This window comes from Acomys minous (genome assembly GCF_964271855.1).
Source record: "Acomys minous genome assembly, chromosome: 13".
Classification (NCBI taxonomy): Eukaryota; Metazoa; Chordata; class Mammalia; order Rodentia; family Muridae; genus Acomys; species Acomys minous.
Genome location: NC_140495.1, coordinates 89,950,609 through 89,977,991, shown reverse-complemented (window position 1 = coordinate 89,977,991; position 27,383 = coordinate 89,950,609). Strand labels below are relative to the sequence as shown.

Here is a 27,383-nt window from a genome sequence, read left to right as displayed (position 1 = left end):
TCAGGATATCTCCAACTTCTTCTCCTCAACAGCAACCAAGAGAAGCAAGGGGGCAACAGTATTCTTCTTTCTCAGAGCACCCCTCTCTCTCCTGCCTCTGGTGTTTATTCCCTCTCAGAGTCCTCAGAATTAAACTATCTGCAGCTGGCAAAGAGCCGCTTACAGAGACTGCAAGAGGCAAATAGTTAGGTGCTGTAGACAGACTGAATCAGCCCCATATCCCACACCTGAGAGTAGAACAAAAACATGTTTAACATAACTGAAAATTTTAAGACACCAAAACTCCTACTACATTTCCTCCTTTTAGTCTTTAAAAAAAAAAAAGCCTTTTTCATTCATATGAATGAGACTTGTTGCTTTCTTAAAAGGAGGTTACCAGTGAACCAAACACTTTCTGGATCAATAAGTCTCTTCGATAACCTGATCTTCTTTAGCTGCTCTTGTCTGGAATGGCTCCTACTTTTTGCTGCTGAGCCTCGAGCTAGGACTCCAAAGCTGCTTGTTAATGACAAGAGGTTACCTCATATGTCCTTCTTGGACCTGTATTACTAGTCAAATGATGTCCTACAGCACCTACAAACACCAAGAAGTGTAAGCATTCTTACAAAGAACTCAGCGCTGCCAGAAATGACTTGTTCACTTCCTCCGGCAGCACAAACTATATTTCCCAGAGTTAACATTTTGAGTTCTGAGGCTTTTAGCAGCTTGGTCACAATTTCTTTCAAAAATGACTGAATTCACCTCAACTGAAGCACCGAACATTTTGATATCTAAGGCTTTGGGTGGCTACTGGGAAAGCAAGTGGTGGTGACCTCATAACCCGGGGCTGCTCCTCTGACAGCGGAGTTTGCTCAAGAATAACTCTTTCTCTTGAGATGTCCTGTTTCTCTTTAACCCTTTCACCCTGTAAGGCCTTGTGCTCTTTCTGGCTCTCCTGCATTCTCTGGAGCAGAGTGTGTGGAGCGGCAGGGCGGGGTGGGGGAAACTCCAGAGCTCAGTCACCACGTGTGAATCCTTTTTTCTCCCTTTACCAGTGGTGCTGTTTGCTTTCCAAGCACTTCACCCTCTACCCGAAAGCTCTCTTGTTGCACAGCCAACTCTGCAATCTTTTCCAAAACAAGAGAAGTGAGTGACACTTGTGGTTTTCCTATTTCATCCACTTTATGTTTCTCAGACCCCTCAGCATCCAATCACAACCTTTCCAATTGTTCAGCCATTTTTCCAACCTTTTTTGAGTTGGAATATAGGAGGAAGATTAAGCAAAAACAGAACATCAGAATGAAAGAGAACCTGGTGGTAGCAGCTGCAATAAACCTTGTGTTCATATGCGGAGACAGTATATTCATTTCTTTGTACCCTGCTGTCCCATCTACAGCATTAAAAACCATATTTCAAAAAAAAAAAAAAAACTCAACCAAACCAAACAAAACAAAAAACCATATTTCCCATTATTCTAAGCCCTACGTCTGGCCGCCACTTGTAGGCGTACTTTTTATTAATTGAGGCTCCTTATCCCTCTACCTTCCTTCTCCACCCCAGTCCCTTCCAACACCCAACACAAGTAGGAGAGAAAGAAGGTTACAGCGGGGAGGAGGTGGAGTTCTCCTCAGCCACTCGCTGCTGGTTAGGGACATAGTTCCTTGGGACGAGTCCAGTTTTGTTTCAGGATATCTCCAACTTCTCATCAAACTGCATCAACAGCAGACAGGAGAATATGGGGGTCGGGGGTGGGGAGCATCAGCATCTTTCTTCTTTCTCTCTGAAGGGGGTGGCCAGGGTCCACCCCCTCAACCCCTTTATGGACTCTGGCGTTTATTCCCTCTCCAGAGTCCTCAGGACTAAACTATCTGCAGCTGGCAGAGAGCCCCTCTCAGAGCCCGCACGAGGCACGTAGTCGGCTGCTGTGCAGAATCTGTATCGGGCCCATATCCCACACCTGGGATTAAAACAAAAACATGTTTACATAATGTAACCTGGGTTTAAAAAAAAAACACCAAAACGTCCACTACAGGGGACGTGCTAGTACATTTATGATATATGTGCAGGCTGTGCTGAGCTCACAGTTGGTACGTATTGCTGGCTCTGGTCACCACACTGTGCATGCATCTGTGGACTGGTGAGGGGCAGAGTGTGTGCAGATCATGTTGCCCCCAGTGAGGGCTTCCTGTTATTCCTTTCCTGGACTTTGAGGAGAGCGAAGAGATCCCTTTTACCCAGTGAACCGAAAAGCATTTCCAGGGGAGGAGAGCTCTGAGCTGAGCATTAAAAAAAAAATTGTTTTTCCAGACAAGACCAGCTAGCCTTGAATTTCTGATCCTCACTTGGCTTTTTGCAGGGCTGGGGATTGAACCCAGGGTCTCATGCATGCTAGGCAAGCATTCTGCCAGCTGAGCTACCTCTCTGACTCGCCTGGACTGTTTGTTACTGGCTGCCTGGGGACCCTGGGCTGTAGGGGAAGGTAGTTATGAGTTGGGTGGGAAGAAAGAGAGCTGACCAGTGGTAGTTTGGTCTGGTGTGTGTGTGTGTGTGTGTGTGTGTGTGTGTGTGTGTGTGCAGGTTTCCCCACCCTTTAAAGCTGTCATCCCTACAGTCTCTGAGCAACTCTCCCAGAATTCTCCATTCCTCCTCCTCCTGCCATCGGTACAGCTCTGGTCCTGCACCTGGAGTGCTTCTGCAGTGGCCTGAGTGGGACACTTTAAGTTCCCAGGGCCAGCGGTACAGGGCATCCCCACCAGGGAGCACAGCCTTCTGCTCTGTTGGGCTCCTGGCAATGAGCCACCAAGGCTGGGAGGAGGTAGGTCCTTGGCAGCCATCGTTATCCAAGGACCATGGGGATGCTTATAGGGAGGCAGGCAGGGGGCTGGAGAGAGCAGAGTTGGGAGAGAGCATGGGAGGGGTGTGTGCGATCTGCTCTTGCCCCTCCCCTCCTTCCCGTAACCGTTTCCATGGTTTTCACATTCAACATGAGTCACATCCATAAGCCTCCAGGGCTCCTGTCCAGAATGGGATCACTAATGTAGGGCCTTTAGGATGTTGTGTCATCGCTCAGACTTATTCCTCTCAGGTGCATGATGTCAAACTCAGCATCTCCTCTCAGGCTTACTCCAGTGGACTGTCCCTGGATGCCCCAAGGAAAAGGAAATTGTTGTGTCTTGTCTCAGTATCCTGGCGGGGCCTTATGACTCCTGTCTGTCTTGGCTGCACTTAGCTGTATGTTAGTGGTGGTTCTTGATTGAAACCTCCACTCTGCCCTGGCTGGATGGCAGCGTAGCTCCCTCACAGTCTGGAATGCCCTGAGTGTGTGGGGGAGTCTTTGCAATCAACTTTCTGACAACAACCGAAGGGTAGAAAAACGGAGTGTACTCTGCTTCCTAGATGGGCTTATTTTGTGACTGCCCAGCTCCCACCCATGAGCCAACTCAAAAAGGCTGTGAAATGTCCCCTGAAGTCTTTTCACTTTTCACCGGAAAGCCTGAGGGAGGAAAAGAGGCATGCTCTGAAATAAGGTTTATATCAAGAGACTATACAAGCCAGGCAGAGTTGTAAATGCCTGCAATCCCAGCACTTTCGAGGTGGGGGCGGGACTATCATAAGTGAGGCAGGCTAGCATAGGCACGAGCTTAGCTACCAGCACCCTCACTGCATGGAACTGCACACACAGTGAAATAAGGGTCTCCCTAATAGTAATCGGTAATTGCGCTCTTGAGAAGAGGTTCTATTTAAATATCTACATAAGGGAATGCAGGGGGTGGGGTGTGGATCTGGCCTGAACTAGTTTTGAGTGAGTCAAACTGTGTTCTCCTGGTAGACGTCTAGCGAAAGCCTCCTATTGGCCATCTTATGCTTATGCATATTTGGTGCATATGACTAAAATCGTATGTGCCATGGGAAGGGTCATGTGCAATGAGCAAAGGCATATAAAACCCAAGCCTGTCAATCAAACCAGAGAACCACCTGGGCTGCTCCTCTTAGCAACCAAACGCTCTCTCAGACCCCATCAAAGGAAGCCTCAAAAGAAAGCCAAGGCCTTTGGGTAAACATTTCAGGTGGCCTACCATGACTCTTGAGAGATTTTTTTTTTTTTGCTACTTTGCAGTCTGTTTTTTGCTTTTATTTCAATTATTTGATTAAAATGCTAAGAACCCAGAAACACCTGATCCAGATCAGTGGTTACACTAGGATCGGAAGTTCAAGGTCATCCTCAGCTATATTGTTAGTATCAGGCCAGCCTGGGCCACATGAGACTTTGCCTCAAAATAAAATAAAAATAAGGGGCTGCGGAGATAGGTCAGCGGCTAAGAACACTGGCTGCCCTTCTCTAGGACCCAGGTTCGGTTGCCAGCACCCACATGGCAGCTCACAACCATCTATAACTCCAGTTCCAGGGGATCTGACTCCCTCTTCTAGCCTCCTTGGGCATCAGGCACCCAAGTGGTACCCAAGCACATGTATAGAAATCACACATATGCATGACATTAAAAAAAAAATGTCCTCTGTTCATGGCAGCAGGCTTTACTGTTTGACAGATAAGTAACAAGAACCAGAGGAAGGATGTGCCACAGCCAAGGCAGGCCCAGAGTGCCGGCTCCTGTCTCCTGCCTTTTAACTGTTACTTCCTGCTCTATATGGAAGAGAGCCTGGGACAGAAGCACAGGAGACATACTGTATTCCATCAGCGACAGCCACCAGTATCATAAGCCACCTCCATTTGTAAGACGGAAGAGTGTACTCCAGCTAGAAGCAGTATTAGTCGGCACTGTGGTACTATAACAAGTTACCTGAACTGATCAACTTGTGAAGAGGAAAGGTTCAGTTGGGCTCATTGTTTTGGGAGGCCCAGGCTGTGATCTACTGGCCCCATTGATTTGGGGCCTGTGGTGAGGCTGTCCACCATGGAGGAAGGGGCTAGGAGTCAGTTGTTCCCTTCAAGGGTGTGCCCCCAGTGAGCTGAAGACTTCTGACTTGGCCCACCTAGCTCCTCAAGGCTCCAGTGGGAGCATTCAGGCCATTCTGCCGGGCTGCCCTTAGGGAATCTAGCAATTGCTTACGTCATGACCTGCTGCCCGGTGCACCAGGTGTGACAGGTGTGTGTGGCCAATAAAAAGACCACCCACCACCCCAGCTCTCTCTGTTCCTGTGTTTTCTCTCTTTCCAGCAGTCTCTTTCTGTTTGCCCTTCTCTGCGCCCCCTCCTTTTCTGCACCCCCTCCTTCTCTGCACCCCCTCCTTCTCTGCGCCCCCTCCTTTTCTGCACCCCCTCCTTTTCTGCACCCCCTCCTTCTCTGCGCCCCCTCCTTTTCTGCACCCCCTCCTTTTCTGCACCCCCTCCTTCTCTGCGCCCCCTCCTTTTCTGCACCCCCTCCTTTTCTGCACCCCCTCCTTCTCTGCGCCCCCTCCTTTTCTGCACCCCCTCCTTTTCTGCACCCCCTCCTTCTCTGCGCCCCCTCCTTCTCTGCACCCCCTCCTTCTCTGCACCCCCTCCTTCTCTGTGCTCCCTCCTTCTCTGCACCCCCTCCTTCTCTGCACCCCCTCCTTCTCTGTGCTCCCTCCTTCTCTGCACCCCCTCCTTCTCTGCACCCCCTCCTTTTCTGCACCCCCTCCTCCTCTGCACCCCCTCCTTCTCTGCCCTCATGCATCGCTCCTCCCTTTCTCAGGTCCTCATTCTCTTCCCCGAGTAAGCCCCCTCTGTTATACCATATCTTTGCATGGCATGATTTCTTGGGGGGCACACCTCGGCATGGGCCCGCCATGGCACCCCCTCACCTCATTATAGTTCATAACATCCACCAGCTCGCAGCAGCCCCACCCTAGGGAGCAGCCTTTCACTACAAGGGCCTCTGAGGGACACTTGGTTGGAAAAGACAAAGCCATGATTCTCCCCTGCAGCCCAAGTTCAAAGACTCCAGGAATCCATCCACAGGGCAGGCATTTTTCCTCTCTGTCTTCCTCTCCCCTAGTCTTGCCCCCACCCCCGTCATCCCCCAGCCCCCCACCCCACCCCTCCCATCCCTGTGCAGCCTGATAGAGGACCTGGAACACAGTGGGAACCTGTTAGGTGCCTTAGGACTGGAAGAGGACCTGGGAGACTCCTTTAAATGAAAAGCTGTTCCAGCTGGGGATGAGCCAGCCAGGCACCAACCAGATGCGTCCTGAGGACACCCAGGTGCTGGGGCACCACACAGGATAGCCCGTTTCTCAGCAGCTGTGTGCAGCTGGGCCTGTCTCTGCCCATGAGAAAGCTGAGCTCCAGGCTGGTTCCGAAAGGACCTAGTTCATGACGGACACCAGGGCTCCTCTACAGAAGAGTAAAGAGGCAGCCCTGGTTCTGGTCTGTCTGCGGCCTGGCCTACAGACCGCCAGCAGCATGTTCTTTTCCTACCGTGTCCTCAAATGGGCACAGCCTGTGGCCCTACTCTTCTGCCTGTTTAGTTGAAGCTGTTCCTTTTGACAAATGAGCCATTCGCTTCCTGCACTAAGGCTGGGGTGGCTGGCTGCCTGGGGCAGGGCTATAATTAGCGAAGGAGTAGACTGGATTGCAGGCTGGCATTGACTGATAACTTTATACCCAGATGGATAAACCGATGTCATCAGAGATGTAAGTATCACTTGGGAATTTTTAAGTTCCTTTTTTTTGTTTTTGTTTTTTGTTTGTTTGTTTGTTTTGTTTTTTTTTTGAGACAGGGTTTCTCTGTGTAGCCTTGGCTGTTCTGGACTCACTTTGCTCACTTTGTAGACCAGGCTGGCCTCGAACTCACAGCGATCCACCTGCCTCTGCCTCCCAAGTTCTGGGATTAAAGGCGTGCGCCACCAATGCCCACCCCACATAAATGTTAAGTTCTTGAGAGATTCATGCCAGTGTTTCGTCATGAACAGCGTTGCTCTGAGCACCTGTTTGAGGAGCCTGGCTCAGCCTGTGCTGGGGCAGGGACATTGTGAAGGGTGACACCATCTTTGATTGACCTTGAGAGATGGGTCTGTGATAACTAGGTTTGTGGTGGTGAGAGAGTCAGGAAGCCCCAGGGTTTTGGGGTCTGCCATGGGCACTTTCCGCAGGCTTTGGTGTGCTGGAGCTGTTGCCACCCAGCTAGCCTAGCAAGGAAATGGTGTCTGATGCGGGAATGTGATCAGACCAAAGGAAGTTTGGTTTACTGCCAGCAAGGCTGTCCTGGAGTGGTCCCCGGGCTCCAGGGAGCTCGTAAAAAGAAAAGAATCCACCCATTGTCTTTCTACAGAGGCCGAGGGCTGAGCGCAGAGGTTGTCTCTGTCTGAAATTATCCCACAGCTCTGGGATTTAAGAGCTGGATTTAAAGGCTGAGCAGAAGCAAAGACCCAGGCAGGATCAGGGGTGGGGGTGGGGGTGGGGGTGGGGGTGGGGACAGGCCTAGGGGCTGGGGGAGAGGTAGAAGGACAGTGAGCAGACAGGGGATACCAGGGCTCCAAGCCCATCCTGTTGGAAAGAGGAACGTTTTAACAACAGGATGCCCTACAACTTCGAAGAACACATGGAATCAGTTCTGAAATTAATGGGGCTGGGATGAGCCGCACAGTTCACTGACAGGGTAAGAGTCAAACTTTTCATCAAGGGATGCCGTAAAGCCCCACCCCTTCTCCCCTCAAGGACACTGGGTCCCTGCATATTTGAGGTGCTCCATGCCTGGCCTCTGACAACTCCAGTGGACCAATCCCGGCTGTGGTGGTGTGAATGTTTGATCCCCGAGTCTGTGGACTGTTTAGGAAGGATTAGGAGGCGTGGCCTTGTTGGCAGAGGTGTGTCACTGGGGGATAGGCTTTGAGGCTTCAGAAGCCCATGCCAGGCCTAGTCTCACTCTCTTTCTGTCAAGTGCGTCCACAGTTCTGAGGTCACAGGTGTCTTGGGGCTGACTCATGCCAGGGTGGGGTGCAGTGAGAAACCACTCAGGTGGGGAGTCACTTAGAATGGGACTTGGAATTTTAGGCATGTGCTCAACCACTGACCTACGTCCCCAGCCACTTCAGGCTTGTTGTTGTTGTTGTTGTTGTTGTTTTTCAAGACAGGGTTTCTCTGTGTAACAGCCCTGGCTGTCCTAGACTCACTTTGTAGACCAGGCTGGCCTTGAACTCACAGAGATCTGCCTGCCTCTGCCTCCCATGTGCTAGAATTAAAGGCGTGCGCCACCACACTTAGCCTTCAGACTTTTTTCTTAAGGCAGGATTTCACATAGCCTACTCTGGCCTCAGGCTTGCTTTGGACTATAGCCTTGCTTACGGTCTTGGATTCTTGTCCTTTCTGCCTCTAAACTCCCCGGTGTTAGGATAGCAGGACTTGGCTTTTTTTTTTTTTCCTTTGTCTTGTTTGTTTGTTTTCTCTTCAGAATAGGGTTTCGTGTAGGCCAAGCTGCACACAGTTTCCCTGTTTTAGCTAACTCATTCACACGGAACTGTTGGCTGAGTCTGTCCACGTCATTAGCCTCCCTGGTCATGTGTATGGGAGAGACCTTCCTTCTAGACCGGGAGGTGGGTCTCAGCCATCTTTGCAAACCAGGAAGACTCAGCTTAAAATCTAAGAGGACAGTGGGTCTAAGACAGCTGCAAGCCAGTGTGCGACAGCCTCTGTGTTCCCTAGGTGGTGCCCCCCACCCCCGCCAACTTGCTGAGTCCCCGCCCCCCCCAGCTTGCTGAGTTCCCCCCCCAGCTTGCTGAGTCCCCCCCAGCTTGCTGAGTCCCCGCCCCCCCCAACTTGCTGAGTCCCCGCCCCCCCAGCTTGCTGAGTCCCCGCCCCCCCAGCTTGCTGAGTCCCCGCCCCCCCAGCTTGCTGAGTCCCCGCCCCCCCAGCTTGCTGAGTCCCCGCCCCCCCAGCTTGCTGAGTCCCCAGCATAGCTCATTAACATATGAGCGGTACCATCCCTCATTTCTCTTACTTTGGACACGGCTTCTGTGATTCGCCGGCTTCTGTGATTCGTCGGCTTCTGTGATTCGTCGTTGCTGCCTTCTGTGGACTGGAGACGTCCATAGATCTATCATCATCTGCTTTCCGCCTTCCAGGATGCATAGCTCTGGTGCCAGAACTCTTGGCTGGATAGACTCAGAGGAAGCGATGTCTATGTCAGACCCCGAGGTCTGTGGGAAAAGTGCGGCCCACATTCCTTCAGCAGACACGGGGTCTCCCTGCTGACCAGATTTCTTAAGTGTCAGGACTGCCAGGGTGATGAGGGTGCCCCGAACTGACAAAATACTGTCCTGGAGTTATGTTATGTGTAGGGAGGCATGGAGATAAATGATTTTTTAAAAATTTATTTATTATGTATACAGCGTTGCACCTGCATGTACACCTGGAGGCCAGAAGAGGACACCAGCTCTCATTATAGATGGTTGTGAGCCACCATGAGGTTGCTGGGAATTGAACTCAGGACCTTTGGAAGAGCAGCCGGTGCTCTTGACCTCTGAGCCATCTCTCCAGCCCGAGATAAATTATTTAAAAAGATAAGGGGCTTTGCTTCAGGTCAGATTAAATCACAATGCCCCTAGGCTAATGCAGTTTGGCTCTGACTGACTTATAAGAAATGATCTATCACAACATATCAGATATTTAGCACATAGAAGTGCAAAAAAGACATTGTACTGTAGTGTAAGGATCAACCTTCTGGGGCTGGAGAGATAGCTCAGTGGTTAAGAGCACTGCCTGCTCTTCCAAAGGACCAGGGTTCAATTCCCAGCACCCACATAGCAGCCCACAACTGTTCGTAACTCCAAGATCTGACACCCTCACACCAATGTACACAAATTAAAAAATAAAATAAAAAAAGATAAAATAAGAGCCAATGATTGCTCACTGGGTAAGGGTACTTGCCACCGAGCCCAGTTACCTGAGTTCAGTCTTCAGTTCTCACCTGGTAGAAGGAGAGGACTAAGTCCCAAAAGCTGTCTTCTGACTCCCACACACGGCCCACCCTGCAAATAAACAGATAAACGTAACACAAGGATTTAAAAATAATGTATATTTAACACTAACAAGTACAAATCCCAGAGTGGTGGTGCATGCTGTAATCAGTCCTGTACTTGGGAGTCAGAGCTGGGGAGACAGGCAGTTTTAGGCTACACAGGAAGTTCAAAGCCAGCCTGGGCTATGTGAGGCGCTTTAGCAACAAAACAAGCCAACATGCCAGACTCTCGCCCTCCAACATACTAATAAGGATAAAAGGAGAAGAAATAAACCAGGAAAAAAAAGATCCAGGGGGTTTCCTGGGGAGGGGATCCCCTCTCTGTCATTAAAAAATATTTTTTTACTGTGTATGTGTGCGTGCGTGTGTGCGTGTGTGCGTGTGTGTGTGTGTGTGTGTGTGTGTGTGTGTGTGTGTGTGTGTAGGTGTAGGAAAGGACAGAGAATGCGAGTCTCTAGTATAGCCCAAGCAGAGCCGGAGTCCTCAGTCTTCCCACTTGGCTTCCTGAGAGCTGAAATTACAAGCCTGTGGACCAAAACAATAGGGGATTTCCAGTGTCTAAGAATGTGGCCTCACAAGGCTTCAGGGTACTGGTGACAACCGGACACACACAGAAGGTTTTGGGGCAGTGTGTTCTGTTGGGGAGGGGGGCGGGGATGGGATGGGACCAGAAGGCCATCGAGTGAGCTCATGTTGCTCAGGTGTTCCATGTCTCAGTGTTAAAATACCAGTAAGGAGAGAGTATCCTTAAATCCCCTAGGAGTCTTCTCTGTTCTGACCTTTGGCCTTCTCGATGGTCATTCCGAAGGGAAACTCCGTGTTTATGATGCTGAGTGAAGTGTCTGCTCCCCCAAGCAGCTGGGAAGTGTCCCTGGAGTGGCATGTCTAGTGAGCATGCGTGACAGTGACCCTGTGCCCCCATGTCTCTAGAATGTCCATCTTTATCATCTCACTAAAACCGTTCAGGAAACTGCGTGGTGACAGGGCAGGCGTGAGCCTGCTGTTTCCTGTCACTCAGATGAGAACATAAACTCCTAACCAACACCCGTGCCAGAGCCTGACACTCAAACCCATGTTCTGTGACGCTGCAGGCAGTGGCGTTTCCCTGGCCACCAGCACTGGCCTCTACAGTTGCTTTCAGTCTTCAAGGGCTGTTATGGCATTCACCACCACAGATTTTTTTCTTTCCTCACAGTTTGATGGGTAAAAGCCTTCAGATGAGGTCTTATGTATCCCAGGCTAGCTCAAACCTGCATGTAGCCAGAGATAACCTTAAACCCTAGTTCTTGGGCTTTCACCTTTCCAGTGCTAAAGCACCACTCAGTTTATGTGGTGCTAGGATTTGAACCTGGGGCGTCTGGAGTCTAGGCAAGCACTCTACCCACTGTTCTCCCAGCCCGTGATCTCTTCTAAGGACAGCACTCATATTGGAATAGAGCCACCTCCATGACCTCATCTTAACTTAATTACTACTTTCAAGGTTCCAGCTCCAAATATAGTCACATCTTGAGGTACTTATTTGTGGGGGAACATAGTTGAGCACACAGCAGAGTCCCTCGTGCACAGTTCCCCTGAGGGAGCCGACGTCTTGTGGCTGGTACCACATTCTCAGAGAGATCCTTTGGATAAGGTCAAGTAGCGGTCTGACCTTTTCCCATCTCAATCCCCTGCCCCGCCCCACCCTTCTCTCCATCTCAAATTTCATGTGTGGATGACTTTGAACTTCTGATCCCACTTTCTAACTATTGGGGTTACAGGTGTGCACCACTGCTCCTGGTTGGTGCTCTGTAGTGGATGGATCAGGGAGGTCCTCCTTCCTGCTAGACAAGCATGCTCCAACTAAACTGTCATACCTCTGCGGCCTCTCACCTTCTACTTTTTTTTGGGCAGCTGATTGGGAGCCTGGTCCTGTCAGTGGGGATCTACGCAGAGGTCGAGCGGCAGAAATACAAAACCCTCGAGAGCGCCTTCCTGGCCCCAGCCATCATCCTCATCCTCCTGGGGGTGGTCATGTTCATCGTCTCCTTCATCGGGGTCCTGGCTTCCCTCCGGGACAACCTGTGCCTTCTCCAGTCGGTAAGTGGCTCCTCCCTACCTTCGTATGTAAGGAGTGGTTCTTGGTGTCTCTAAGAAAGCTGACGAGCCAGTCCCTCTGCCCTGGCCAGCTCGACTCCTTCTGTCTTTCATACAATCCAGCTGCCCCAGAACATTTTCTGAATCAGCCATTGGAGCACAGTGGTCCAGGTCTGCCCCAGCGACTTCATATCAGCATGTACGTTTGACTTGAATACTACTGTTATGGAGAGGCTGTGACCACTGTTACTCTCGGTTGTCATAGGAGAAATGACAGTCAGCTGAGAGCCAGCAAAGCTGGTGGAGGGTGGCGAGTAGGGGTGAGGGGGGAGTGATGACTCATCGGCTCACATTGCCAATAAACCCACGTGAGCCAGGAATCCTCACAGTACCCCTGGCAAGGCTGGGCAGTCTGTTTTGCCACCTTCTGTTACCATCATCTTCAGGCTCAGAGTCTTTATTGTTTTTGAGCCCCGGGCATCTTTCTTGGACATTCTGGCCTGAGTCTCAGTACACTGGAGTGCCCGGCTCAGGTCACATGCCCGTCAGGTGGAGGTTGTAGTCAACGCAACCCCTGTCAATAGCTCAGGGATGACACCCCAATGCTGGGGACACCGGGTGTGAAGGCCTACTTCTGATGCATGTATGTGTGTCCTTCTCTCATTACACAGACAGGGTCTTGGTGCTTATTGTCTAAGGCTGGAAGTTGCTAGAATCAATTTAGTGAATGCCAAATTCTCAGAGAAGGGGATGGAGTGTTTATCTTCCCCTTTCTATACTTGGTTGGCTAGGAAGCCACTTCTGAGCTGTTTGGTGGGGGATGGTACTCGGGGACTGGAAGTGTTGCCCAGGCTTGTCCCTTCTGGTTGTGTGGCCAGACTCCGTTGAGGACCCCTGGGACAAACATGACAAGTATCTGCAGGGAGGGCAGCTCAGGCACTCCCTGCGTTCAAGCCTTCTCCAGCACAGTCCTGGGTTCTCTAGGAGGGGCAGTACAGCAAGGCCCAATCAGGGAGGCCCAGTAAGTGACCTTATGATGGTCACTCTCAGGGTAGGTGAGGAGTCCCTTGAGCCTTCCTCCCGATCCCCGGATGAATCTCTGCATCTTGTCTTGCAGTTTATGTATATCCTGGGGATCTGCCTCATAATGGAGCTCATCGGTGGCATAGTGGCTCTGATCTTCCGGAACCAGGTAGGCCTGTGTGGCCATCACCTGCCACGCGTGTACTGAATACCCACTATGTGTGCTCTGGGCTGTACCCAGGGTGCTGCTGTGGGCAGGGTCCGCAGATGGTTGGTTCCCTTGGAATAGCCCAGGCCATGCTGTCACGGAAAGGGGCTGGGTGGGCAGAGGCAGGAAGGACACTGGGTGCACTGGCAGAACCGTGTAGATGGGGGTCTACTTGGCTGATGGGGTAAGGTGTGGAGAGAGGGGTGGAAGGCAAGGCTGGCTGGCTGGCTTGGGGAGTACGTAGGTCCTCAGAGGCCGTGGGTTAGATGCCCTGGGTGACTTTGAAAGGCAGTGGGTTGTTAGAGAGCTCTATGCAGGGAAGGACTTAACCCAAATCACATCCATCTCACTCTAGAAGCCAAGTGGAGAACAAGCGACAGGAAGTAAGGATAACAGGGGAAGCTGTGACAGTCATCCAGAGAAGAAGGGATGGTGGCTCGGATGCAAGTGAAGGCACATGTGCCCAGGTCACAGATAGTGGAATTTGATGTGTGTTTTGGACTGGAATATAGGACTGAGGAGAGGGACAGGTCCTTGGCCTTCTGGGGAGTTTTAAGACTATGCCTCAGGAGGAGGCAGGGGCAGGTGCATCTCTGTGAGTTCGAGGCCAGCCTGGTATACATAGCCAGTTCCAGGACAGCCAGGGCTGAGTAGAGAGACCCTGTCTCAAAACAACAAGACCGTGCTTCAGGGCCGCAGAAGTTGATCCCAAGTCACCGGATGCTGTCCCAAATCCTCCAAGAACACCGTGTTTGATCCCTACTGCATCCTGCATCAATGTGGTGGATGGTCTTCTGACCCAGGAGGAAACAGTGAAGAGTGGGACCCAATCGTAAACAAGTCTAACCTACCTAGGACTTCAGGGCCAGCTTCCTAATGGGTGAATGTCAAGGGTTGCAGGGGAGAGGGCCAGTTCCCATTGTATTGATGGAGAGTGCAGTTCCCAGAGGGGTTAAGAACCCCTCCCCAGAACAGCAAGACTCTCTGCTTCTCTGTCTCTCTGTCTTTCTCTGTGTCTCTGTGTCTCTGTGTCTCTGTCTCTGTCTCTGTCTCTGTCTCTGTCCCTCTCCCTCCCCCACCCCCCCTCTCTCTCTGTGTGTGTGTGTGTGGTTTGTTTTCTGAGACAGGGTCTCTACAGTTTGGTGGCCTCACACTAGCTATGTAGCAAGGATGAACTTGAGCCTACTGCCTGCATCTCTCATGTGCTGGGATTTCAGATGTGTGTTACTATACCCCAGACCCCTTTAGTCATTTTTTGTTTTGTTTTGTTTTGTTTTCCTTTCTGCTTTTGAGACTATCAATTCTGAGCTGGCAGGAATGGGGTCCTGGTTCATTTCCCAGCAGTCTTGAGTAGAGAAAGGTATTTATTGCAGTTGTATAGAGGGATGCTTTTAGGTATGACCAGTGGGGTTCTCAGTTGGCCAGTAGCCTTCCAGGAGTCTGGGTTAGCACTTTCCTGGCTGAGCTCCAGGGCCAGCTCATGGTCAGCACCACTCTTGGCTTTAATAAACCTGTCCCTACTAAGTAAGCTAGTCCTGGTTCCTGTGTGCCTCTCCAAGGCTGTCAGATTTGCCATTTCCCCATGTTTTGTAGGTCATCTGGGGCCATGATGTCACTTCCTTCTTTTAAATGAGGGAGTTGAGCTGAGTAAAGGTCACTGCCTTGGGAGCCTCTTGGGACCTTCAGTCCTCACTGCTTGGGAAGCCAGGGCCTGAGTCAGGGACGACTTTCCAGTTATACCCACACCCTATAGGCTCTGTGGCCCATGAAATGTGTGCTCCATACTGTGTAAGGGAGTTCAAGACTATCTTTCAACTATTCCAGCTATTTGAAACCCTGTCTAAAAATTAAACAAAACATGCCGACCAAGTGTGGTTTAATCCAAGCACTCAGGAAGCAGAGGCAGGTAGATCTTTGTGAGTTCAAGGCCAGCCTAGGGTACATAGTAAGTTCCAGAAGAACCAGGGCTATGTAGAGAGACTGTGTCTCAAATAAAACAAAACAAACAAATGAACAACAATAACCACAAAAACAAAACAGAACAAAAACAAACAAGAAAACCAACCCATGCCAAAGCCACTGTAAGAATGCAGAAGAGGTGTTTGGGAGAAGGTGGCCATAGCTCCCAGAGCCTCTCCCGGTACTCCACCCTCATAGGAGCCTCCGCACGCTCAGTTCTCCAAACTGCCCACCGAATCATTATGGAGACCACTGTGTGGCATGACTGCTCATACGTGGGTGGGGAAGCCTGTCTGACGGTTCTTCAGCATCCACCTGTGGGTTTGCTGCAGGACTCTCTGGAATGACCTTACCAGATGAAGGTGGCTCAGAGCTGATGGTTGTGGCCTCCCAAAGTGGGGAAGCTGACTATTTCTGTGACCCTCCATGAGGAATAGAACCTATTAGTTGTTTGTTTGGTTGTTTGGTTGTTTGTTTTTGGCCTTCCTTGGGGAACAGGGTCATGAGCAAGGAACCACACACAAAAGAAAGCAAACATATAAATTGGGGCATATGCCTGTAATCCTAGGCCTGGGGAGACTGAGGCAGGAGCATTGCTCAGGGTTTGAGGCTAGCTTGAGGTGTATAGTGAGCACATTAGCCAGAGGTGTGTACAGCAAGACCCTGTCTAAAATATTTTCACAATATAGTCGTCATAATATTTACAATTGTTAGAATACAGCAGGTGTGGTGGGACACACCTATAATCCCAGAACTTGGGAGGCTAAGGCAGGAGAACTGCAACTTTGATGGCTATGTAGGTTATATAGTACTTATAGGTTATGTAGTAAGTAGTTATTTAAAAATTTTTTAATGAAAGCCCTGAAACAGGGCATGTAGTGCATGCACATGCCTTTAATTTCAGCATGTGGGAGGCAAAATCAAGCACATCTCTGAGTTCAGGGCCAGCCTGGATGACAGAGAGAGTTCCAGGACAGCCAGGACTACACAGAGAAACCCTTTCATGGATGGATAAATAAATAAATAAATAAATAAATAAATAAATACATCTGGAGAAATTTCTGGAAGCTGAGGAATAGGATGGATTGGTTTGTTCTCTCCTTTCTATTTTTTTCTCTAGATTCCAAATTTTTCTTTTTTTCTTTTTTTATGGTAGTGGCGGGGAGAAGAGAGTGCCCAAGTGAACGGCTTCTTCAGGAGAAGGCAGATCTCTTTAACCATTGTAGAACAAGTTCAGTGTCCAGCACCATGGACTTCCTGTTAGTTCTGAGGGTCTGCTCTGACAGCTGAGAACTAGTCACCAAGCCAGACTCTCAGGGAACAGCCAGACATGGCCAATGCCAGCTAGTGAGAGATAGATGCTTGGATGTGTGGGGAAACTGTCTCCCTGAGCCGGGTCAGGTGGCTGCATGCAAGGGGACACAGCAATCAGGGTGCCAGTGGCTCTTCAGTCTGTGCATATGTGTGGTGTGTGCTGAGGGGTCAAGTTGGGCCGGCAGAAAACTGCTCAGTGCCTTGGCCCTGGGCATGGGCATGGGACTTGGTGACCCCACAACCTGAGCTGTATTTTCCATACTTACTGTTGCCCTAGATTGCTCTAGGTCTCATCATGAGAGCATCATAGGGGCTGGAGGTGGCAAAACTGAGCAGAAACCCAGAAAGTTCCAGGCCTCTGCCACTTCTCCCAGCAGAACAAGATGACTGCAGGCCACTCTCTGTCTTTCTCAGAGGATGTTTTGGTCATTTCTGATGCCAGGCCAGAGATTGACAGGCAGCACCACCTTGGTTTTCTTACCATGGCGTAGCATTACTAGCCAGCACTTAGGGTATCCTGATATTAGGGGCAGGAGAAAGCTGGTGGTTCCACAGTCCCCTTGGGTAAACACCTGAATATATACATCCATCCACGCAGCCTGAAGTCTCAAGAGCTGTCTAGGATGTGACAGAGGCTTTGGGCAGCCTACAGGGTCCCAGAGCAATTCTACCCCCAGAGGGGCCGGACCCTGGATCAGCCAGCCTGTGGGAAGTGCTCTTGGGCTCCTTCATACCTGAACCTTGCACTGGGAGCTGCCCAATTCATTGACAATAGTCCAAGGTTTCTCTGGGGTGAGGCAGAGGCATCCTAGGCTAGAAATCCAGATCTAAAGGAAAATTCTAGAAGGATAGGATTACATGGCATTATCTGGTGGCTTAACACACTTTGAAAGTCATGTGGCCTTTGTTGTTTGCTTGCTTAGGGTCAGGTGCCCCTCTGTGGCCTGTGCCAGCACCAGTGAAAGGCAGCTTGCTGGCTGAAATTGCTTCTGTTGGTGTGGCCTGGTTGAGAGCTGGCTGAGGTGACAGTGGTATGGCTTGCTTTTGAGAACAGTTGCCAAAACCAGAGGCATGGCCTTCGAGTGACTCCAGCTTCTTTGAATTGTGCATGATGGGTTCTGGAAACACCAGCAAGCCCTTTACAACCCGGAAACCACACAACCTGAGTGCCTTATGGGAATTTGTTGCTTCTCCCATCTCTCTTCAATGGCCACAGCCCCAGGGGTCACCTCAGTGTCCTGCTCATCTTCCTAGGAAACACTACACACACAATGCCAGGAGCAGTGCAGATTTGTAATAGCCAGAACAACCAATCGGAAGAACTGTCTCATGCGAGCTGGTTGGGCCCAGGACCAGCTATCTACTCCTGTGTCTGGTCACGGAGGTTCCCTGCAGGGCCTTCCTCCCCAACAGGGCTAAAGCAGCTCACTAGATGGAAACATGGTCCTCGTATGGGTCTGTTGGGCTGCCTGGTCTGTTGGGCTGTCTTGGTAGGGCCAGCACATACCATACTAGCTAGACTTAGCAGGAGGGAGGGAGGAAGGAAAGAAGGAAAGGAGGGAGGGAGGCAGGAAGAGAAGAGGAGAGAGAGAGAGAGAGAGAGAGAGAGAGAGAGAGAGAGAGAGCCTCCCCCCCCCCCCACAAGCCTACTCCAGCCACCCTTGCCTCCCGCCCTCACCCATCCCTGCAGGATGAGACTTCAGGGAAATCTAAGAATGGATGAGGTAGGGAGAGAGGGCCAGAGCAAGTCGGGACTATATCCCCGGTGCAGATCAAAGGTGCTCATAGCCCATTTCTACCCTTCTGGCCTGGGCAACCATGGTGCCACCCAAGGGTTACCCTGCCTAACTCAACCAAGGAAGCCCACAGTGCATCATTCAAGGCTGTGAGCTCATGCCCTCGTCCCCTCCACCCCTTTGAGTGGCAGACCGACCTCGCCCTGGTGTCCTGTTTCTTATTCATCCATTCCACCACAGCCATCTGGCCCTGTCACCACATCCCCCAGAGGAACAGGCAGGCAAGGTTGGGTGGGGAGGTCCATGAGTGGGCTGGTCCTGCGTATACAGTATGGCTGACAGGCAGATGGTCCACTCAACCCCTGCTCTGGGGTTCAGTGCCAGAGCCTCTCCTAGAGACCATAGCTTCTCTTTCCTCTTGGGGGTCCATGCTGTTGCTGTGCATATTGGGATGGGGGTGGAGTCCTCCAGCCTCCCAAGTCAGGCTCAGTCCTCACCTCATTCTTGAGGTTGGACCTTGGGCAGAGGCAGCCACACCTGAGTCTAGGCTTCTTAGCTCATAATGTAGAATGTGGCAGGCTAGCAAGCTGGCATCTTGGTCAGCCGGGGGACCTTGGACAAAAAGCATATTATTCTCAGGGCTGCAGGTGTCTCAGGTAAGCTCCAAGATGCTCACTCTAGGGGCTACTGCTCTTATGGGAAGTCCTCTGGGCAAGCAGTAGGCCTAAGCATCCCTGGGGAACTGAGGCTTCCTCTGTGACAATATGAAATGACACCCTAAGGGGTCTATTTTCCACATGCAGAGATGTCTGTGTTACTGGGACCTACCATGGGACCAGGATCCACGAACACTTTTAGGGGTTCAAACTCTTCACACCTCCAGAAGGCTGACTGTCTCCCTATTTTGTGGATGAGAAAAGGGAGCTTGGTGATTAAGAGAAATGCCTGGGGTCTGGTAACAGCAGGGACTGTGCCCTTGACTAAGAGACTTGGTGGCCCCTCTTAGCTTTGTCTCTGATGCTTAGATCTGGAAGGTTCACCAGTAGGAAAGTAATCTCTAACAGGGCCTGGGAGCTGCCCCCTGCTATCCCAGTGTACCTCATGGCACCTCCCCCAGGAATTGTCTGGCTCCTCTGTCCTGTATCAGAGCCAAGAATGTCCCTTTGTCCCCAGTCTCCATTGGTACTCTGCCTCTGCTCTGAAAGCTTCGATTGTCACAACAAGCCTGTGACTGGGCTGCCCACTCTCCCGCCCCAGCCGTGCCTGCTGTGGGGCCTTTGTATTCCAGGGATTTCAGCACAAGAGCTGCCTGTTGCTCCCGAGAGCCCAGCGTGACTGGGAGAGGGTGGCATTCCAGCGCCCTTCCGGGTGGAAAATGGCCATGCCCAAACTGGGAGGAGACTGTGTGGCCTGAGGGTCAGAGCACCAAGTAATGAAGAGAGGCCCATGTAGGGTGTCAGGGGACCTGGGTTCCAGTCTTGACCAGCCTGTTCTGCGACCCAGGGCAAAGTCTATCCTCTCTCTATTTTTCCCTTCTCACAGCCCCATGGTCCTCTTCCCCTGGCGTCTGTTTCCCTCTATATAAAGCAAGAGGTCGGGTGGTGAGGATGGCAGGGGGCTGGAGGATCAAAGGAAGATTCCAGCACACGCTGTTACTGGGCAAGGGAGAGAGTACGTGGCAGGAATCAGGAGGGTTGAGGCCCAGCTCCGGCATGTCCCTTCAGACTGGAGCCTGGCAGATTGGCCTCTCAGGACCTGGGCCTTGGAAGCCTGGGAGATATCTGTAGGGCTGGGAAGTCTCCAGTATTCAAGGTGGGGAGTGGATGGGACCTTCTGCTCAGATAGCTGGAGACTGTTGGGTTCACCTTTGTGCTAACCTGGACTTGTAGAATAATCCAGGGCTAGCCTCTGATGTGTGCTCCTTTTCGTCGGCAATTTCTCCTTCTGTCTAGACCATTGACTTTCTGAATAACAACATTCGGAGAGGAATTGTCAACTACTACGATGACCTGGACTTCAAGAACATCATGGACTTTGTTCAGAAGAAGGTGACCGGCCTGGGGGGGTGGCGGGGGGGGGGGGTGGAGCATGAGAGGCAGAGGGATACCTCCAAGACCTTTGCCCTGGATTCAAGCCTCTGTTCCAGAGAGTGGGGTGAGGGACCTGGTGACCTGCCCGTTCCCAGTGGGAAGCAACTCACAACAAGGCCAGATGCCACCCTGGCCACCTTGCAGGGTGCCAGTGCTCACCCCCTGGGTGACAAGGGACTCCTTTTCTTGGGGATGGGGGACTGACTGGTCTTCCCCTGGTGCCCAGCCTCCTGGACCCAGTCCCTCTAGTGTGGGGCACTCACTTCAGCCAAGCTGAGGAGAAAACTCTCTCCTAATCCCAGTTTCCTCTGTTGGACACGGGACCAGAGCCCTCTCTTCTCTCTGACACACCTTTGAGATGTGGTGATAATTGTGTGTCCCCTTGGGACACTGTCCCTCTGCCCAAAGCCCAGCCCAGTACGTGGGCGCAACAGTAACAGCTGCAGCGGAGCCACCCTTTCCCCAGGGTTTGCCAGCCTCTAGAGAGGCTCCTCGGGTTTCCTGTCTGCACCGTGGGCTGATTCTGGTCTCTTTCCTTGCTGTGGTTAAGATTCTTTCTGAATCTCTTAGAGCAGAGCCAGTGTGGTGGTGTCACCCTCGTTCACTGGATGACGGTCTTGATGGTGGAGGGCTACAACCCCCTCCCTGCCCCCATCCCCCTGGCAGTTGAGTGTGCCTGGTCCCCTAGGGAAGCCTTCAGTGGAGGCCAGCCTCACCACGCCCTGGGCCTTTGGCTCTGTGCTTCTCCATAGGAGAAACAGGTGCAGCTCCCGGGAGATTCTTTTCTGCCAGCAATGTGCCTGCCAGCCCAGGCCGGGAGAGCCGAGTCATACTCCGGAGTAGATAGATGCTTTTGTTGGAACCAGCCCTTAGCTGGCTCTGGGATTTAATTTCTCCTCCAGTGGGAGGTAGGAGGTGACTAATGCTTGCTGGGCCGAGTGCAGAGTGCTTCGCACTGCGACTCTTTTACTGTAGCAGCTCAGCCACGCAAAGTTGGCATTGCTCTTTCTAGCAGACAAGTACCCGAGGCCCAGAGACGCTGATCGCCTTGCCTATAGTCACACAGCCGGAGTAGTGATGTGAGGATTGGAATGCAAAACAAATGCCCCTTTGACCACACTGCAGATAGATAGGCATGTGTGGATCCCAAGGCCTGGTGGCTGACAGTACACTGTGAAGACTTGGGAAGGGTAGCCAGATTGTGTGACCCAGCACCTCGTGTGTACCAGTACCTCGTGCAACACGACCTCAGCTTCCTGCACTGGAACACAGTCCCTGGACCCCTGTTTGCTCTGGCAGTGGATGGGTCTTTTTTACATATGGCTGCTGTTTCCAGAACTCATCCCCTTCGCTCATTGGCCTGTCCACCGGCTACTGAAACACGGCCTTGTTTCTGCACAGGGTCTTTGCACATACATGCTGACCGCCTTTTCCTTGTTCATGCCTCAGATGGAATCGTCTCTCCTTCAAACAGCCTTTCCTGTCCTCTCAACATAAAGCTACACCACCCCACCCCACCCCACCCCACCCCACCCCGACTTCCTCCCTGTTATATAGGAGCCCTTCCTGATCCCCCCTTAGGTAGTTTTGGTATAGTTTGGGTTTTTGGTTTCGTTTTTGTAACATGTGTGTGTCTTATACTGTAGCCCAGGTTGTACTAGAACTCACCATGTAGTCTAGGTTGACTTCAAACTTGTAGCATTCCTCCTGCTGGGATCCTAGGTATGCCTGCAGGCCTGGCTGTGGTTCCTGTCACCTAGCCAGTACTCTGTCTTCTCAAGCGCAGAGCCCAGGAGGAGGCCATCCCAGGTTGTCCACCCCACCCCCACTCCCAGGAGCTGGCCCTGGTGCCGGGAGTAGAAGTGGGGGTGGGGGAGGGGGTCAGGAAGCTAAGAGGAGCGCCTAAGGTAGTAGGTATTCAGGTCTCCAAGGTCAGCATGATGAGTGATTTTCATGGGAGCTGGCCTCTGTGGCTGTCTACTCCAGCCAGACCCCTGCCTCAGGGCCTTGAAGATGGAGGGGAAGATGCAGACCAGTTGCCAGGGATGGCGGACTTCCCTTCCAGTGGTATCCAATTGAAGTAGTCTAGCTTTACCACGCAAGCCACTCCAGTGAGTGGAGTGGCCGTGCCACTCTTGGCATCTCTGACCTAACCGAGTATGGCTTTAGGAGACCCTGGTACTCCCACTCCCACCCTGGTACGTCCATCACTCTCCTCCGACCCGCCCCCTTCACCTGCAGACGCACAAATACCTCGTCAGCATCCTCTCTTAGCTGGTGCTGCCTGCCATCTGACCCTGGCCTTGGCAGTGACTGCAGCTCTTTCTTTGTGCTTTCCTCCTTAGTTCAAGTGCTGCGGCGGGGAGGACTACAGAGACTGGAGCAAAAACCAGTACCACGACTGCAGCGCCCCCGGGCCCCTAGCCTGCGGGGTACCTTACACCTGTTGCATCAGGAACACGGTAACCTCATCAGTACTGGGTGTGGGATCGCCCAGCCGGCCAGACTTTGCCCAAATGGAGCAGGCAGTGGGAGTGGGCATGAGGTGGTAGCTAGTGCCCATGCTTTCCTTAGCCCAACAGCTCTGGCAAGGGGGAGCTGCGTGGGTAGCTTCCTCTGTGAGTGTGTCAGTGAGCATCGTCTGGACACGCGCATGTCTGGGCCTGGGCTCTTCGGTAGTAGTTGCTCGGCCCTCACGACAGCCTTGGGAGGCCAGGGGTACTGTTGCTTTACCCTCTTTAGAAGACTTGGCCAAGGTTGGCAGGGCTACATCACGTCACAGAGGGCCAGAGTGCTCAGCAGGGGCAGCAGATACACCCTGTCAGCTGTAGGCAGAGCAGCGCAGGCACAGGAGTGGCAAGCTTAGCCGCTGAGGCAGAAGGGATGTGGTGATACAAATGCCAGCCTCCACTTTCCCCAGCAGGAGCCTCTCAGCTCTCACTTCCCCAGTCATCTGGCATGCTGAGATGTGTGGTCATAGCTTGTCAGTCCTGATGTGTGACAAGTATGTCAGGAACTGTCCAGGGTCTGGACCGGGGCACCAAAGAAAAGCCTGGCAGTTACTCCCTGCTACCCATACACATAGAACCAGACCCATGCAAAGTCTCTTGTTGATGGCTTCCACAGCTGCGCCTACTACCCCAGCCTGTAACCATGGAAACGGAGTGGCTGTGGGTGGGTGGGGCTTCACCCAGAGTCTGGAACAGTGCCAAGTGAACTTGCCCTGTGAAAGCTGGAGCTACTCTGCTGCTCTCCTGCCTTGTCACTGGCACCAGTGGCCTTCTGGCCCAGCGCAGGCCTCACTTAGATATGCAGGGACCCAAGCTGGATCCAGGCTGGACCTGGGGTTCTGCCTCTTCCGTTATGGCTGAAGATGCGACCAAGCAGGGCACAGTGATGGGAAGTCTCATTGCACCTACTTGAGAAGGAACCAGAAGGGAGTTAGATCCCAGTGCTAGGGTCCCCAGGTATAAGTCAGTCAGCAGTGGGGAGCCTTGGGGGAGTGGCCCTTTTTTTCAGAGAAGAACTTTGGTGGCAAAGCCAGCCTTGAAGGGGCAGGGAAGCGTGGCCAGCGGCCCAGCTTTGCCCTCAGGTAAACCACAGCCGGCAGGGGCCCAGTTGTGGCTTGAGAAGCTCCTTTCTGGGAACCAGTGAAATGGGAGCAGCCTGGCTCAGCAAGGGGGCGCCACCGGGGTGCTTCCAGCTGCTGCTGGTGGAGGGGAGATTCCCCCACAAGAACCCCCATGGAAGGGACTCTTGCCCATGGTTCTCCACTGGGCATTTCTTGGAGGTGGTCGCTGAGATGCAGGCTGGAGCGTGCCGCTGGAGGCAAGAAATCTCAGCTCCATCCGTACCACGCGACTCTCCTCACTGCGCGGCTCTTGCGTCGGCAGAAGGCAAGTCCTTCGGATAACAGCCGGTAGAATTGTGGCTGATATGTTTCTGTTCCAGACAGATGTTGTCAACACCATGTGCGGCTACAAAACAATCGACAAGGAGGTAACAGCTTGAAAACCCTCTGTCATCCAATCCCATCCCATAGCTGATGGCCGGGGGTTTCTAGCGGAGGGCTCCTGGCTACTCAGATTTCCCAGCTCTCCCTGGCTTTCAGTCACTGAAGGGCCCCAGGGAGCCAAAGGAGACCATCTGCCCGTGATTGCTGGTACCTACTCCAGACAGGCTTATCTGTGAGGAGGCATTATGCCCTTCCAAGACCCCTCCCATGCTGCCTGCCCAGCCGGGAAGCCTCTTCACACTGCTGTTACCTACCTGGGACCCAGGAGTCCCCTGGGAAAGAGAAAAGTCCTTCTTGAATGTCCCCCCTACATCAGCTTTCTGGGAATATTTTCAGGAAGCTGAGGTGGTGGGTCTCTCTAGGTAGCCCTAGCTGACCTGGAATTTGCTATATAGATTAGGCTGGCCTCAAACTCGCAGCGATTCTCCTGCCTCTGCCCCCTGAGGGAGTGCTAGGACTAAGGGTTTGAACCACTGCGCCCAGCCTTTTTTCTTTCCTTCTTCTTTTAATAGCCCACTGGTCCAGTTAGTTCTGCCCACATATGTGTGAGGGTAGGGCCACCCACTAAAACATGGGCAGCAGCCTGCCAGCACCACCCCACACCCCCCAAATGATGTTGTTTTTAATAATTTTGTGCATGGAACAAAGTTTCATGGTGAGAGATTTTTCCACTTGTGGGGGGAAAAAAAATCTAACATAATAATTCTAGAAGCTTCACCGTGCATTAAAAACCTGTAGGTTTTTGTTTTGTTTTGTTTTTAACATGTGCCTAGAGTTGGCTTTTGGCTCGGGTAATAGTGTACAGCACCAGGTGGCATCTGGGAGGTTATGTGGGCGTGCGTCCTCTGTCATTCCCCCAACCCCCCAGCAGTTCTCACCACCGAAGTGCTACCACAGTGTCCCCAGTGCTGTGCTGTCTCAGGAGCAGTACCAGAGCTGCCATCTTATGCTGACACCCTCCTCCCGCACAGCGCCTGGACGCACAGAACGTCATTCACGTGCGGGGCTGCACCAACGCCGTGCTGATATGGTTCATGGACAACTACACCATCATGGCAGGTCTCTTACTGGGCATCCTGCTTCCTCAGGTGGGTAGCTGGTGGGTGCAGAGGGCACCTGGCTGAGTGATGAAGGGTCAGAGGCGCTGGGAGAGCTGAGGTCTAGAAGGGGAGGCAAACGGAGTAGCCTCAACTGCTCTCTCTGCACTGGCTCCGCCTTCAGTCCACCGGTGAGGTAGGAACGATTACCACGTCTACTCAGCAGCAGAGGAAACTGAAGCTTCAAAGGGTGACGGTGACGTGACTTTCCCAAGGTTCCCTGGGTAAGGTGTGGCAGAGACACAGGAGCCCGCACAGAGGGGCTGTGCTACTGAGTGCAGAGCAGGGAGTCTCCATATTCCTGGACGGGGACGGTAGAAGAGGTCCATCCTGGGAATGTCTGGACAGTGGGTGTTTAGGATGCCTCAATTTCCCCAGCCACCCAGTGAGGGGACTGGCAGGGAGGGACGCCCATGTGCCAGCAGGCTCTCACCAGCCTTCTCTCTTTCTGTCCTCAGTTTCTCGGGGTGCTGCTGACACTACTGTACATCACCCGCGTGGAGGACATTATCCTTGAGCATTCTGTCACTGATGGATTGCTGGGACCTGGTGCCAAGTCCAGCGTGGACACAGCAGGCACTGGGTGCTGTCTGTGCTATCCCAATTAGAGCCTGGCCTGGCACAGCGGCCCCAGCAGGACTGTACTGCACAGCGAGTCCCAAGTCTTACGCAAGCTGGATAGGACCCGCTGCAGCTCCTCCGCCCACTCGCGGCACCGACCAAAGCCCAGGGCGTATGTGCCTGTGTGCAGTCTCTGACGGCCACTCCTCCCAGGGGAAGAAGGCTGAGCCCCGTGGGTCCCCCAGGGAACAGGGATGGCCCAGAGAAGGAAGCTCAGGGCTCAGTATGGACTCTTTTTATATCTAGCAGTGCCATGGCCACTGGCCATTATGCCCTGTCAAGGGCAGTTTTACAGTGATTTTTTTTTTTTTAAGGAAGAGAAGAGAGTGTGTCTGTTCCACAGGGCAGGCAGTGCTGGCCGCAGCCCTGCTAACACTGCTCCAGATGCAAGCTTGGACCATGTCTCAAATTCCCAGGTGCCTTGAGTCATCTGTAAGGCTCCTGCTCCGCCCACCCGTTTTCTACATTTTTAAAAATATATATATAATATTCATTTTTCTATACAATTAACAAGAGTTTCTGGCTACTCAAAACTAGCCACCCCCGCCCCAGTCCATTCATCCCTCAGAGTCAGTTCATTAATCAAACATTAAAGATGTGATTTTGGGGGGTGCTCTTTCATTTGTCTTATTTGGAAGTCTTGCCAGTGCAGGGATTGAAAGAAGGCTACTCTGGAGTGAGCATTGGTATAGCTTGGGCCACTGAGCCCAGGGAGCCAAATGGATGGCACTCGTATTTCACACACTAGGGGACACTGAGGCTGAGTGATAAGACATAAGCCTCCACAGGTAGAGAAATGATCACATGGAGAAGTGGTTGAACCAGGGCTCAGGAAGGAGAGCAGCGTCCACAAATACCCATGTTATAAAAAGCTAACTCTAGTAAGGAATCTGCGGATTGTATTCAGGGACCCAAGTCAAGCAAAGCTCGGTGCTGGTCGCCCCCTGCTGGAGATGGCAGGCCTTGCAGGAACAGTCGACCCAAGCGTGTGTGTACACAGGGCAATGGAAATAAAACAAGAATCTCAGACTCATCTAAACCTGGGGTAGGAAATTCCCTTCACACTGGGAAGCTTGAGTGTGGTATAAGGAAGGACGCAGGCGGGGCTTTGAAAAGAGCACTTGAGTTGTGCCTGGATAGACTTTCCCAGGTGTGTGAACAGGGCTCCGGGCCCCCATGGATGTTTCTGCCTATCTCCCTTTGGGTTGTCTTTTTGTTTTGTTTTGTTTTGTTTTGTTTTTGTTTTTGTTTTTCGAGACAGGGTTTCTCTGTGTAGCCTTGGCTGTCCTGGACTCGCTTTGTAGACCTCACAACGGGTCTGCCTGCCTCTG

The 27,383-nt window shown here is 52.1% G+C and overlaps 1 protein-coding gene across 1 annotated transcript in view; it reads left to right on the top strand.

The window, feature by feature from the left end:
* Positions 1 to 26,661, top strand: part of TSPAN15 (tetraspanin 15) — a 40,164-nt gene extending 13,503 nt beyond the window's left edge. The window contains exons 2-8 of the mRNA XM_084751985.1: positions 11,807 to 11,992; positions 13,107 to 13,181; positions 20,182 to 20,277; positions 22,665 to 22,781; positions 24,271 to 24,318; positions 25,306 to 25,422; positions 25,890 to 26,661. Of these exons, the coding sequence (XP_084608111.1) occupies positions 11,807 to 11,992; positions 13,107 to 13,181; positions 20,182 to 20,277; positions 22,665 to 22,781; positions 24,271 to 24,318; positions 25,306 to 25,422; positions 25,890 to 26,039 (789 nt within the window). The 3' untranslated portion in view covers positions 26,040 to 26,661. The remainder of the gene's footprint in view (positions 1 to 11,806; positions 11,993 to 13,106; positions 13,182 to 20,181; positions 20,278 to 22,664; positions 22,782 to 24,270; positions 24,319 to 25,305; positions 25,423 to 25,889) is intronic.
* Positions 26,662 to 27,383: the final 722 nt, after the last annotated feature.